General features: G+C 36.9%; 2 protein-coding genes across 2 annotated transcripts; both read left to right on the top strand.

The window, feature by feature from the left end:
• The first annotated feature begins 948 nt into the window (after positions 1–948).
• LOC130413377 (E3 ubiquitin-protein ligase RBBP6-like) lies at positions 949–3,611 on the top strand. Its single transcript, XM_056738524.1, has 10 exons — positions 949–1,348; positions 1,695–1,794; positions 1,878–1,914; positions 2,180–2,221; positions 2,313–2,401; positions 2,475–2,571; positions 2,655–2,794; positions 2,873–3,048; positions 3,123–3,226; positions 3,316–3,611. Exons 1-10 carry the CDS (start codon positions 1,189–1,191, stop codon positions 3,562–3,564), a joined length of 1,194 nt encoding a protein of 397 aa, XP_056594502.1. The 5' UTR covers positions 949–1,188; the 3' UTR covers positions 3,565–3,611.
• Positions 3,612–7,063: 3,452 nt separating this feature from the next.
• On the top strand, positions 7,064–9,718 carry LOC130413388 (E3 ubiquitin-protein ligase RBBP6-like). The gene is made up of 10 exons (XM_056738541.1): positions 7,064–7,463; positions 7,816–7,915; positions 7,999–8,035; positions 8,306–8,347; positions 8,439–8,527; positions 8,601–8,697; positions 8,781–8,920; positions 8,999–9,174; positions 9,249–9,352; positions 9,442–9,718. The coding sequence occupies exons 1-10, from the start codon at positions 7,304–7,306 to the stop codon at positions 9,688–9,690; spliced, it is 1,194 nt and encodes a 397-aa protein (XP_056594519.1). The 5' UTR covers positions 7,064–7,303; the 3' UTR covers positions 9,691–9,718.
• Positions 9,719–13,904: the final 4,186 nt, after the last annotated feature.

The following is a 13,904-nucleotide window of genomic DNA, read 5'->3' as shown; positions in this document are numbered from 1 at the left end:
GGTTATGGGAATCTCTAGTGTATGTGCTTGTTCTGTTCAATGAAAGTGCCAAAAAAGCCAAAAGCCAAGAATCTACTTTCTCCGGTTCACAGACCCCTGCCTTGCACTCTGTTTAAACATGACAGCTTTTGGTCAAATATTGTTGGATTAATCCTTTGTTTGTTTTTAAGACGTTTAAGTTTCACTATAAATAAATAATAAAATATTTATATTAAGAAGTTTTTACTGGTTTCGTAATACATGTTTAATGTTCATATACTGTGAGATTGTTTTTGTATAGTATTAAAAAATATAATGCTGAATAGCGGTTTTCCCTGTCTTCTTTTTAAAAAATCTCGTTTTTACTCCTAACGCAAAGGCTCGAAGACATTTACGTTTTTCGTAAAAATCATTGCTGTGCATTAGTAAAGAATGTGAGTCGACATGATCCTTATCACGCTGTATTTTCCCCTGTGTGAACTCTTTTTTTTGCGCGCGCACACATATGCGCTTTTAGAACGCAGTTTAATTGAACACTGCTCGTGCCCGGTGTTGATAATTGAGGTAAAACAATAAATATCGAAAAAATATTAAAGGAGCTTTATATATCATGCAAATTAATTATATTACTTTCCAATGTGGAGTATGTTTTTAATAAATTAAACATTACCTGTAACAAGCTGAAACCATTAGGCCCAAAATGAACATGTAATTATTTCAGTAAAACAACTGAATAAAAAGGAATATTGATTTTTTTTCAGAAATGAAAGTACATTTCAAATGACTAATAAATGAAGAGAAATCCCCTCTGTTACATTTTCTTACAGTAATTAGACTCGTAATCAAAGACACCAAATACTAATGTTAACACACTTCAATAAAACTTTATTTTTATGTTTAGTTGTGCTTGATGTGCATCTTAAACATTGACGTCATCAAGATCGCTTTTAATTGATGCGCTTGATCGGTTTCCATAGTAACAAGCAAAGTTTTGTTTAGTGTTGCTATTTGATCTCTGTTCACGAGAGCACCTTTCTACATCCTCGTTGTCGTCTGATTTTAACTTCTTATATTCATATTTGTGTTATTAATATCTATTATAGTTGTGATTAATTACTTGCTGACCATTATCTGTTCATTTCTATTGCATTTCTGCCAATTTATTACATTAATTGCATCTGTTTGTGTGCAGGGGCATCAGAACGCAACATGCCGTGTGTTCATTATAAGTTTGTCAGTAAACTTACACACGACACTGTGATCTTTGAGGGCCTTCACATCACTCTCGGAGATTTGAAACGACAAATCATGAGACGAGAGAAACTGAAGCGATGTGACCTGCGCATCTCCAACGAGCAAACTGATGAAGGTAAGTTCAGCTATTTTACATGTAAACTTTGACTTATTTGCTCTCTTTAACGGGTATAAAGTATTAAATGTGGTTATGGAAAAAATAGTTGCTGAGGGCAGATGTCACAGGCTTTATCCTTTTATCACTATTTTGATAAATGATTAAATGAACATTAAGAGAAAACGCTGCAGGTCACCTCTGTTTGGTACACTCTAGTATGTATTGTATTGTATGTTTATTATAAACTAAGGTTGTAAATAGTATAAAATAGTATATATTGATATGTACTGTGGTCGGTATACAGTATCCTGTTATTATTTTAGTTGGTGTGTACAGACTGTAAATAAGTGTGTGTTTCCCACAGAATACACTGATGATGCAGACATCATCCCCAGTAACACTATGGTGACCGTCAGAAGAATCCCTGGCACTGGAGTGAAATCCACACATAACAGACCTGCAAAGTAAGTCACTTGATGATGTTATGATTATGAATCTTTTAATGAATATCAATCAGTCATTAAGTCTTTGTTGTTTTGTTTTGCAGTAATTGGTCTAAACCATCAAGTGGATCTTCAAAAGCAGTATGTAAACAAAAGTGTTGACTTGATTGTTTATATTGTGCTGTATGATCTCTTTAAGCTGGTCAGAGTTGACCATGAAGAAGCCTTGAACAATAGGCCTAAGTTTATTTTTACTGTAAACTTCAGAAAGTTAAAATTCTTTTTTTCAAGTAAAACATCAGGTCATCTTAAAAGTTTGATGTTTTCTGTAATTAACTTATTCCAATATTAATATGGAAAATGTCATTCTGCATGTTAATAAATCTCTTTGGTCTTCTTTCAACAGCAAGTGAATGGTTCTTCATTGTCACTGGAGCAGCTTTTCAAGGTACTGAAATCCACTAAACAATATGAAAACTATGTAAACTGTATGTTTGTGTAGAAAAAGGCGTATAAAGCATTTATTTGTAAATGAACAGACGGAGAATCTGGCTGAGGCAAAGGCATCAGAGGAGGACAAAATTAAAGCTGTCATGTTCCAGTCCAGCTGCTGTTACTATTCTATCAAGTGAGTATAATAACGTTCACATTGTGGCCTGAATTTTCAAGTGCTCTCCATCATGACTCTCATCACTTACCAGTGAAGCACTCAAGCTGGTTGGAGGCCTTCCACCAAACTATGTGTGCTATAACTGTGGCGTACCTGGGCATCACATCAGAAACTGCCCAAAGACACGGGTAACACATAACTAAACTGTGGACAGGATTTGTGTGCACGTTTGGCAATGAATGTAAATGCTACCTTGCTTGTGCCTTCACAGGATCCAGCATTTATTGGGGGTAAGCGCATACGGAGAAGCGCAGGAATTCCTGTCAGCTTCTTAATGGAGGTGGATGACCACAACATGAAGGGAGTGATGCTGAGCAGCAGTGGAAAGCATGTCATTCCCATTATCAACGCGTGAGTTTACAACTGTAGAGACCTCACCACTGGCACACATTTGCGTTCGATTGATAATTGTGCGCCTGTTCTGTTTAGTGAGGCTTATGTAACTCAAAAGAAAGAAGATCCGCCCTTCTTACCCAGGAGTGAGTCGTCCACATCCACCCCAGATGAAGATCCGGTGCCCGATGCTCTGCTGTGTCAGATCTGCAAAGATCTCATGACTGACGCTGTGATGACGCCCTGTTGCAGCAACAGCTTCTGCGATGAGTGTGAGTCTCTACACAAGCAAATATCACTCAGTTTTGTTTGACCTTTGAGAACACATGTGATTGTTTGGTCGCAGGTATTCGAACGTGTCTGCTGGATTCAGATGAACATGTTTGTCCCAGCTGCACAAAGTGTCATGTGTCTCCTGATGATTTGAATGTAAACATGTTCTTACGGCAGGTAAGATTGTGAAACTGTACATCAGGCTTTTGTCAAGCATCAAGCTCTGTCTTCTTTTCAAACCGGTTTTCTGTTTCTCGCTCACACAGGAAGTGAACTGTTTCAAGAACAGAGCCGAGGGGTCTGGTTTCTCACACTCCCGAAAACCCCTGAACTCTTTTACGGCGTGTTACTCCACAAGCCAAAGTCTCAGCCATCGGTCCAGCTCAGTCGTTTCTGATCCCCACGACTCCCGCACCAACTCATCCTCCGGTAAGAGGCGACGGGGTTTGGGTGATGATGGCAGCGAAGACAATGACTCCGGACCTCTGCCCAAGAAATCCAAGAATGCTTTCTGATGAAGAACATCCAGGGAGATTCATCATTATGTATATATTATGTATATAGTTACAGTAGATATCATAGACATATAGAATTAATAAATATTTTTAATTTTACATTTTATTCAGGTTTGAAAAGTGTTTTTGAAGCCTAACACACACACACAGACACACACAAAATACTAAAACAAAAACATTCATTATTATTTCTTACCTTTAACTATAATTTAAAGTAATCTAGATCTTTATCACTTTGAACAGCCAATAAGAAAAAAGAACTCAAAATAAAGAAAAACGACTTTATAAAGAATTTGCTCACTGGGCCACATGCAGAAATTAATTTTCATGATGTGCAAAACACTCTTTTATTAAGATGCAGGTTTTTTTAAGCAGGGTGTTTTAATAGTAGCGTCTTGTTCTTATTGGACCAGGTGAGTCTTTGATTTAAGACAACTAGCTGTCTCGCTGCCATAATTTGACAAAACTCCCCATAATATTCATACTTTATATAGATTACGCCTTTCCTGTCAGATGGTTTGCCAGCTGATGTGCTTTGGAATAATAGGCTGTATTAATAGAGCTAATAACCATCAGTGTAAAAAACAAATAATGTATTTACTGTTTCGGTCACAACCCTCCCTGCTCCCTCTCACAATGGTTCATTCCACCTGCGCTCGCTAGTGTAGCGTCTCTTGCTTATTGGACTTGCCGCAGACAGTGACACACGCAGACACGTCACATCAAAAGTCAGGGAAACAAAAACGGAAGGAAAAGAAGTCAAGAGAAGACAGAGAACGCCAAGGTCGACAGTATGTCACACAGTTTTTCAAAAAGAAAGGTAGCTTGCCATATTCCTGTATTCCAAAACTTATTTTTGTTGCTACATGACCTGCTTTTATCTAGCGAGCTTAGTAAAATAATTACTGAATTATGATTTACATCCAACAATAATAACATCTCTGCTGTCTCCGGGACGGGTTATCATGTCTCGTAGACACAGATTCAGCGGCTGCTGCACACCCACGTCCCCGTCTCAGCCGAACAAGGTGAGCCTGAGCGCGAAACTTCGCGAAGATTGAAGCCTCTAAACACGTCTTATCTACTGTGTTCGCCACATGATGATAACTGCGCAAAACAAAAAGTAATCTACACGCTTCAAAAATTACAAAATTAGTTTGCCGTGTCGTGTGTTCTGTGAAGTGACAGTGCGGCTGCTAAGATCGATACTGTCAAACTTGACGTTCTTAATATGAATAAAATGCCCCAGAAAAATAGAATATAAAATTGAATAAAACGTGTCTCTACTGTAGCTGATGTTTCCTGAATGAGCAGTTTGACCCAGCTAAAGCTTGTTCATGTTAAGTATATGTCAATACATAATGTTCTCTTGTGCTTGCAATTGCAATTGAGATAATAAATGTTCTCCCTTTTATGTAAACAAGTACATATTTCAAAAAAAAATTCTTGTTTTTGTAGGCTTTGTACTCATCTTTAGACATTTTAACTATGCAATGTGCTAAGTATCTTTTTTTTAAGTATACAGGGCATGTTTATTGGGTTAAATTTTATCTGTAAAAAATGTAGGGGGCCCAGAAATTTTGGTTTCCATAGGGCCCAGAATTTCTGGCGGCACCCCTGCATCAGTGTATGACAACTTTTTTCATGAAAACACTTCAATAGCCTTAATAGAATGTGTTAAACCCGAGTTTTTATTTGTAAAATAAAAACTAAATTAAAGTTGAAATGTAAATTTAATACTAAATATAATTTTATTTTAAATTATTGTATTAAAATGTATTTGTGAAATTAAACTGCGATCTAGAAAAGCTTATTTCATAACGTTATGGACCATCAAAGGTGATAAGGTTTAGTTAAGAGCGGTCCAGACCAACCCTAGAAGCTATAAAAAACGCAGAAGGTTTAGGGAAACACGTATTAACGATAAGGTACAGCCTAAAGTATATCTTAAGTACTACGTAGCCTTAAAAAGGTTTCGGGAAAAGCAGCACTGGACTGGAGTGTTATCACATATTTGTCTAAAACTGTACAATTAATCATACGTTTCTGCAACAAACTGACATTACTCGATCAGCTAAATGTTACAAAATAGAATTAAAAACCCCTCAATGATGTTTGGAGGGTTACGGGCATTTCTACTGTATGTGCTTGTTCTGTCCTATGAAAGTGCCAAAAAAATGCAAAAAAGCCAAGAATCTACTTTCTCAGTTCACAGAGCCCTGCCTTGCACTCTGTTTCAACATGACAGGCTTTGATCAAATATTGTTGGATTAATCCTTCGTTTGTTTTTGAGAGGGCTGATTTTCACTATACATTAATTATAAAATATTTTTATTAAGTAGGCTTTATTTGTCTTTCAATTAGGCCTGTCAAACGATTAATCACGATTAATGCATAAAAAAAAGTGTGTTTACATAATATTTTTTTATTTTATAGCACAGTCAAATACATGCATATAGATAAATAAAATATAAAAATAAACAATAATTTTAAAATAATTTTAATTATTAGTAAATATAAATAGATACATAATTTTATGAACAAAATACATATTTCTTAAATATTTATACATATTTGGGCATGTGTTTATAAATACAAAATGAATATTCACAGCAGACAGAAGGCTATATAAACACGAACTTTTATTCTGGATGCGCTTAATCGTTAGACAGCCCTATACGTGCAAATACATGTTTAATGTTCATATATTTTGAGATTGTTTCTACAGTATTTCAAAATATGAAGCTTAATCGCGGTTTTGGCTGTCTCTTCTATTGCTTTTAAAGTCTCGTTCTTACTCCTGTTATATGCAAAAGCTCGAAGACATTTACGTATTTCGATGTGCATTAGTAAATAATGTGAGTCGACATGCTCCTTATCACGCTGTATTTTCCCCAGTGTGAACTCCGTTATGGCGCGCGCGCGCATTTAGCAGCCTCTTCTAGAGCGCTGGTTATTTGAACACTGCGCGTGCCCGCTGTTGATAACTGAGGTCAAATAAAAAGATTCAAAACATTTTTAATTGATCTTCATATCGTATGTTACCAAACAATGTAGTAATTACTAATTACATCGGGCTACATAAAATACACTCTGCTTTATAAAAAAAACTCATTAACCTAGTCCACATTGACAATAAATATACTTTTAATTAATTAAACATTACATGTAACAAGCTGTAACCATTAGGCCCTTTTAAATAAACATGTATTTATTTCAGTAAAATTACAAAAAAATGGAATATTAAAAAAATTATAAGTCATTAATAAAAATGTTTCACTCATTTTAACAAATGAAAGTACATTTCAAATGACTAATAAATGAAGAGAAATCCCCTCTGTTACATTTTCTTACAGTAATTAGACTCGGTAATCATAGACACCAAACACTAATGTTAACACACTTCAATAAAACTTTATTTTTATGTTTAGTTGTGCTTGATGTGCATCTTAAACATTGACGTCATCAAGATCGCTTTTAATTGATGCGCTTGATCGGTTTCCATAGTAACAAGCAAAGTTTTGTTTAGTGTTGCTATTTGATCTCTGTTCACGAGAGCACCTTTCTACATCCTCGTTGTCGTCTGATTTTAACTTCTTATATTCATATTTGTGTTATTAATATCTATTATAGTTGTGATTAATTACTTGCTGACCATTATCTGTTCATTTCTATTGCATTTCTGCCAATTTATTACATTAATTGCATCTGTTTGTGTGCAGGGGCATCAGAACGCAACATGCCGTGTGTTCATTATAAGTTTGTCAGTAAACTTACACACGACACTGTGATCTTTGAGGGCCTTCACATCACTCTCGGAGATTTGAAACGACAAATCATGAGACGAGAGAAACTGAAGCGATGTGACCTGCGCATCTCCAACGAGCAAACTGATGAAGGTAAGTTCAGCTATTTTACATGTAAACTTTGACTTATTTGCTCTCTTTAACGGGTATAAAGTATTAAATGTGATTATGGAAAAATAGTCACGGAGGGCAGATGTCACAGGCTTTATCCTTTTATCACTATTTTAACATATGATTAAATGAACATTAAGAGAAAACGCAGCAGGTCACCTCTGTTTGGTACACTCACTAGTATGTATTGTATTATATTGTATGTTTATTATAAACTAATGTTGTTAATAGTATAAAATATTATATATTGATATGTACTGTGGTCGGTATACAGTATCCTGTTATTACTTTATTTGGTGTGGACAGACTGTAAATAAGTGTGTGTTTTCCACAGAATACACTGATGATTCAGACATCATCCCAAGTAACACTATGGTGACCGTCAGAAGAATCCCTGGCACTGGGGTGAAATCCACATATAACAGACCTGCAAAGTAAGTCACTTGATGATGTTATGATTATGAATCTTTTAATGAATATCAATCAGTCATTAATTCTTTGTTGTTTTGTTTTGCAGTAATTGGTCTAAACCATCAAGTGGATCTTCAAAAGCAGTATGTAAACAAAAGTGTTGACTTGATTGTTTATATTGTGCTGTATGATCTCTTTAAGCTGGTCAGAGTTGACCATGAAGAAGCCTTGAACAATAGGCCTAAGTTTATTTTTACTGTAAAATTCAATAAGTTAAAATTCATTATGGAAAATTGCTGTAAAATGTCATTTGGTGTGTTTCTGTTTACATTGTGTTAAGTGTCTTTAGTTTGTCTCTCTGGGTGTGATGGGGTTCTGAATGGTAATAAATCTCTTTGGTCTTCTTTCAACAGCAAGTGAATGGTTCTTCATTGTCACTGGAGCAGCTTTTCAAGGTACTGAAATCCACTAAACAATATGAAAACTATGTAAACTGTATGTTTGTGTAGAAAAAGGCGTATAAAGCATTTATTTGTAAATGAACAGACGGAGAATCTGGCTGAGGCAAAGGCATCAGAGGAGGACAAAATTAAAGCTGTCATGTTCCAGTCCAGCTGCTGTTACTATTCTATCAAGTGAGTATAATAACGTTCACATTGTGGCCTGAATTTTCAAGTGCTCTCCATCATGACTCTCATCACTTACCAGTGAAGCACTCAAGCTGGTTGGAGGCCTTCCACCAAACTATGTGTGCTATAACTGTGGCGTACCTGGGCATCACATCAGAAACTGCCCAAAGACACGGGTAACACATAACTAAACTGTGGACAGGATTTGTGTGCACGTTTGGCAGTGAATGTAAATGCAACCTTGCTTGTGCCTTCACAGGATCCAGCATTTATTGGGGGTAAGCGCATACGGAGAAGCGCAGGTATTCCTGTCAGCTTCTTAATGGAGGTGGATGACCACAACATGAAGGGAGTGATGCTGAGCAGCAGTGGAAAGCATGTCATTCCCATTATCAACGCGTGAGTTTACAACTGTAGAGACCTCACCACTGACACACATTTGCATTCGGTTGATAATTGTGCGCTTGTTCTGTTTAGTGAGGCTTATGCAACTCAAAAGAAAGAAGATCCACCCTTCTTACCCAGGAGTGAGTCCTCCACATCCACCCCAGATGAAGATCCGGTGCCCGATGCTCTGCTGTGTCAGATATGCAAAGATCTCATGACTGACGCTGTGATGACGCCCTGTTGCAGCAACAGCTTCTGCGATGAGTGTGAGTCTCTACACAAGCAAATATCACTCAGTTTTGTTTGACCTTTGAGAACACATGTGATTGTTTGGTTGCAGGTATTCGAACGTGTCTGCTGGATTCAGATGAACATGTTTGTCCCAGCTGCACAAAGTGTCATGTGTCTCCTGATGATTTGAATGTAAACATGTTCTTACGGCAGGTAAGATTGTGAAACTGTACATCAGGCTTTTGTCAAGCATCAAGCTCTGTCTTCTTTTCAAACCGGTTTTCTGTTTCTCGCTCACACAGGAAGTGAACTGTTTCAAGAACAGAGCCGAGGGGTCTGGTTTCTCACACTCCCGAAAACCCATGAACTCTTATACGGCGTGTTCCTCCACAAGCCCAAGTCTCAGCCATCGGTCCAGCTCAGTCGTCTCTGAACCCCACGACTCCCGCACCAACTCATCCTCTGGTAAGAGGCGACGGGGTTTGCGTGATAATGGCAGTGAAGACAATGACTCCGGACCTCTGCTCAAGAAATCCAAGAATGCTTTCTGATGAAGAACATCCAGGGAGATTCATCATTATGTATATATTATGTATATAGTTACAGTAGATATCATAGTCATATAGAATTAATAAATATTTAGAATTTTACATTTAATACAGGTTTGAAGAGTATTTATGAAACCGCACGCACACACACAAATTCACACATACACATACACACATACATACACAAAATACTTAAACAAAAACATACATTATTATTTCTTACCTTTAACTATAATTTAAAGTAATCTAGATCTTTATCACTTTGAACAGCCAATAAGAAAAATAACTTAAAATACAGAAAAGTACCCAAGTCCTGCATAATTTTTTTAATTATTATAAATTATTTTTGGTCCCTATACTGAAGTTTTACCTTATATATATATTTTTAAATATATTGTATTAGCAACTGAACATATAAAGTGTGACTTTATAAAGAATTTGCTCACTGGGGCACATGCAGAAATTAATTTTCATGGTGTAAAAACAATGTTTTATTAAGATTTATGTCTTTTTTTAAGCAGGGTTAAAAGTAGTGTCTTGTTCTTATTGGACCAGGTGAGTCTTTGATTTAAGACAACTATTAGCTGTCTCGCTGCCATAATATTCATACTTTATATAGATTAAGCGTTTCCTGTCATATGGTTTTCCAGCTGATGTGCTTTGGAATAATAGGCTGTATAAAAAGAGCTCACAACTATCAGTGTATGATTTGTATTGAACACTTCAATAACCTAAATAGAGTGTATAAAAACTGAGTATTTTATTTGTAAAATTAAAACTAAATAAAATTTAAAATGTAAATTTAATACTAAATATAATTTTATATTAAATTATTACATTTAGTCATTTAGCAGACGCTTTTATCCAAAGCGACTTACAAGTGGGGTAGGTAATGGAAGCAAGTGGGACAGCACAAGTACAACAAAAGCATAAGTGCAATCAAAAAGAAGACTGGTCTCATATAGCCTAACACAGTATACAGAATCATTCATTCATACCTTTTTTTTTTATGGGTAGAGAAGAAAAGAGTATGGAAGAAAATAAAGTCAGAACAGATCAGTCAGATGTTGGCGGAAGAGATGTGTTTTCAGGCGTTTCTTAAAGATGGCTACAGAATCTGCAGATCTTGTAGCAGCAGGCAGATCATTCCACATAGGTGGAACAGATCCGGAGAAGGTGCGCGAGAGAGATTTTTTACCTTTATGGGATGGCACCACAAGACGGCGTTCGTTTGCAGAGCGTAGGGATCTGGCGGGTACATATGTCTGTATTAGGGAGCGAAGATAAGGTGGTGCCGAACCAGTGGTGGTCTTGTAGGCCAGGAGCAGAGTCTTGAATTTGATGAGAGCGACTATAGGGAGCCAATGTAACTTAATGAGTAGAGGAGTGACGTGTGCTCTCTTCGGTTCATTAAAGATAACTCTTGCTGCAGCATTCTGGATCATCTGTAGAGGTTTGGTTGTGCAAGCTGGAAGTCCACCCAGTAGCGCATTGCAGTAGTCCAGTCTGGACAGGACTAGAGCCTGCACTAGGACTTGCGTAGCATGCTCTGATAGGAAGGGTCTAATTTTCCTGATATTGTAGAGGATGAATCTACAGGACCGGGCGGTGCTGGCAACTTGATCCGTGAAGTTGAGCTGATCATCGATCACCACTCCTAGGTTTCGTGCCTTTCTGACTTCATTAAACCTGTCGATAAAACAGAACATATCAATCAATTATTAATCAAGAATCACTTACTATAAATGTAATACTGTATTTTTATAACACACCAAAAAATGACACACAACTATAATTGTCCTGTTGTGGCAGTTCACTTTCTTTATGCTTTTCATGTGCTTTCATTAGACACATTCACAAGCATTAAAAGAGAACTGGAGGAGCAGAATTATTAATGTCGAGCATCAAGGTCACAACTAAAGCAAACACTGATCACAATAATGGTTTGATGAAATTTCATTTTATCAACATGAATCGCTAGTGCAAAAGTTATTCAAGCCATTAATCATTTTTAACATTAATACCCTGATAGCAAGCATTAAATCAGAGTTAAGTATTCTTTTTAGTTGGCATTTTAAATGGTTTTTGTGACGTCTGTTTTAGGAGCAGTGCAGAAGAGTATCTAGTTGGGTTTACTTGATTCATTCATGTTCACTCAACATGTTAAATTCATGATGAGTTTACATGTTTCTCTCATGTTCTCTCTACATGTTAAGGTCATTATGAGTTTACTTGATTCAATCATGTTCTGTCTACTTGTTAATTTCATGTTGAGAAAACATGTGTCAAACACATGGAACCACTGTCCATGATTGAATCATGTTAAACCAAAGAGCTTCTGATTTAAGTGCTAGTTTGAGCTAGAAACCGAAGAAATTGTGTTAAATCATAGTGATGTGTTCAAGTGAACAGCATCAAAAAAAACTTTACGTAGCGTTAAGGTTTTGGGAAACGCAGCGCTGGACTGGAATTTTATCAGTTGTCTAAAACTGTGCAATTTATCATATGTTTCAGCAACAAACTGAGCTTACTCGATCAGGTAAATGTTACAAAATTGAATTAAAAACCCCTCAATGATGTTTGGAGGGTTATGGGCATTACTACTAAATTTACTTATTCTGTCCAATGAAAGAGCACCTTTGCCCTTAGACAGCTGCAACCTGGAGGAACCGGCCACGTCTTCCGTTCAAAGTGTGTAAGACTTTTGCATCTCTGGTGTCGAAGGGCTACACTGCTGCGGGCCAGGCTACCTCCTCTCTTCACGCCATGGCCATCTTGCAGTTCCACCAGGCCAAGGCGTTTAGAGAGCCCCACGAGGGTAAGGCCGACCCGGGGATCATGCAGGATCTGTGAAAGGTTAGCGGTCGGGGGTCCCAGCGCTTCCTTGGAGAAAGATGGGTTAGTCACACTGGAAGGTTACAGTTTCGTGAAAGCCTCGTGCTGCCCAGGCCTGTTACCGTCACTTTGCTACAGATTGTGATGCGATACAACATTGTGGCGTTTTCCATGGGAACCCCGTCTGTCGGTTCGATACAACGTCGAGAGATGCCACAACACTATCACACTCTGCAGCAGTCAAGAGAGGCTCTTCAGAACAAAAGGTAAATGAGTGCTGCACGCCGTCATCTTTTATAGCGGATATCCGGGGGCGGAGACCGGCATGCAAATGTAATTAGCCAAATTTCATTGGCCTCTTCTAAAGAAGTCAGAGCTTATAGGTTCTCATGGGCGAACCCCATCTTTCAGTTCGACACAATGTTAAAGACGTAACCGAGACGTTTTCAGTTCACAGAGCCCTGCCTTGCATTCTGTTTAAACATGACAGCTTATGGTCAAATATTGTTGGATTAATCCTTTGTTTGTTTTTAAGAGGGCTGAGTTTCACCATAAATTAATTATAAAATAATTTTAATAAGAAGCCTTTATTTGTCTTGCAAAACATATTTAATGTTCATATACTTTGAGGTTGTTTCTGTATAGTATAAAAAAATATGAAGCTTAATCGCGGTTTTCCCTCAAAATCTCGTTTTTACTCCTAACGCAAAGGCTCGAAGACATTTACGTATTTCTTAAAAATCATTGCTGTGCTTTAGTAAAGAATGTGAGCCGACATGATCCTTATCACGCTGTATTTTCCCCTGTGTGAACTCTTTTTTTGCGCGCGCGCGCATATGCGCTTTTAGAACGCAGTTTAATTGAACTCTGCTCGTGCCCGGTGTTGATAACTGAAGTAAAACATTAACTATCGAAAAAAAATTCAAGGAGCTTTATATATCATGCAAATCAATTATATGACTTTCCAATGATGAGTATTTTACATCCAAATGTTATAATTACTAACTACATCGGGCTACATAAAGAATACTTTATAAAAAACGCATTAACAATACATTTTTTTTATAAATTAAACATTACCTGTAACAAACTGTAACCATTAGGCCCAAAATAAACATGTATTCATTTAAGTAAAATAACTGAATAAGAAGGAATATTGATTTTTTTGTTATTTTCAGAAATGAAAGTACATTACAAATGACTAATAAATGAAGAGAAATCCCCTCTGTTACATTTTCTTACAGTAATTAGACTCCGTGATCATAGACACCAAACACTAATGTTAACACACTTCAATAAAACTTTATTTTTTTGTTTAGTTGTGCTTGATGTGCATCTTAAACATTGACGTCATCAAGATCGCTTTTAATTGATGCGCTTGA

This window comes from Triplophysa dalaica, chromosome 23 (assembly GCF_015846415.1).
Source record: "Triplophysa dalaica isolate WHDGS20190420 chromosome 23, ASM1584641v1, whole genome shotgun sequence".
Taxonomy (NCBI): Eukaryota; Metazoa; Chordata; class Actinopteri; order Cypriniformes; family Nemacheilidae; genus Triplophysa; species Triplophysa dalaica.
The sequence above is the reverse complement of the archived record's forward strand: the minus strand, read 5'-3'. Positions and strand labels throughout refer to the sequence as shown.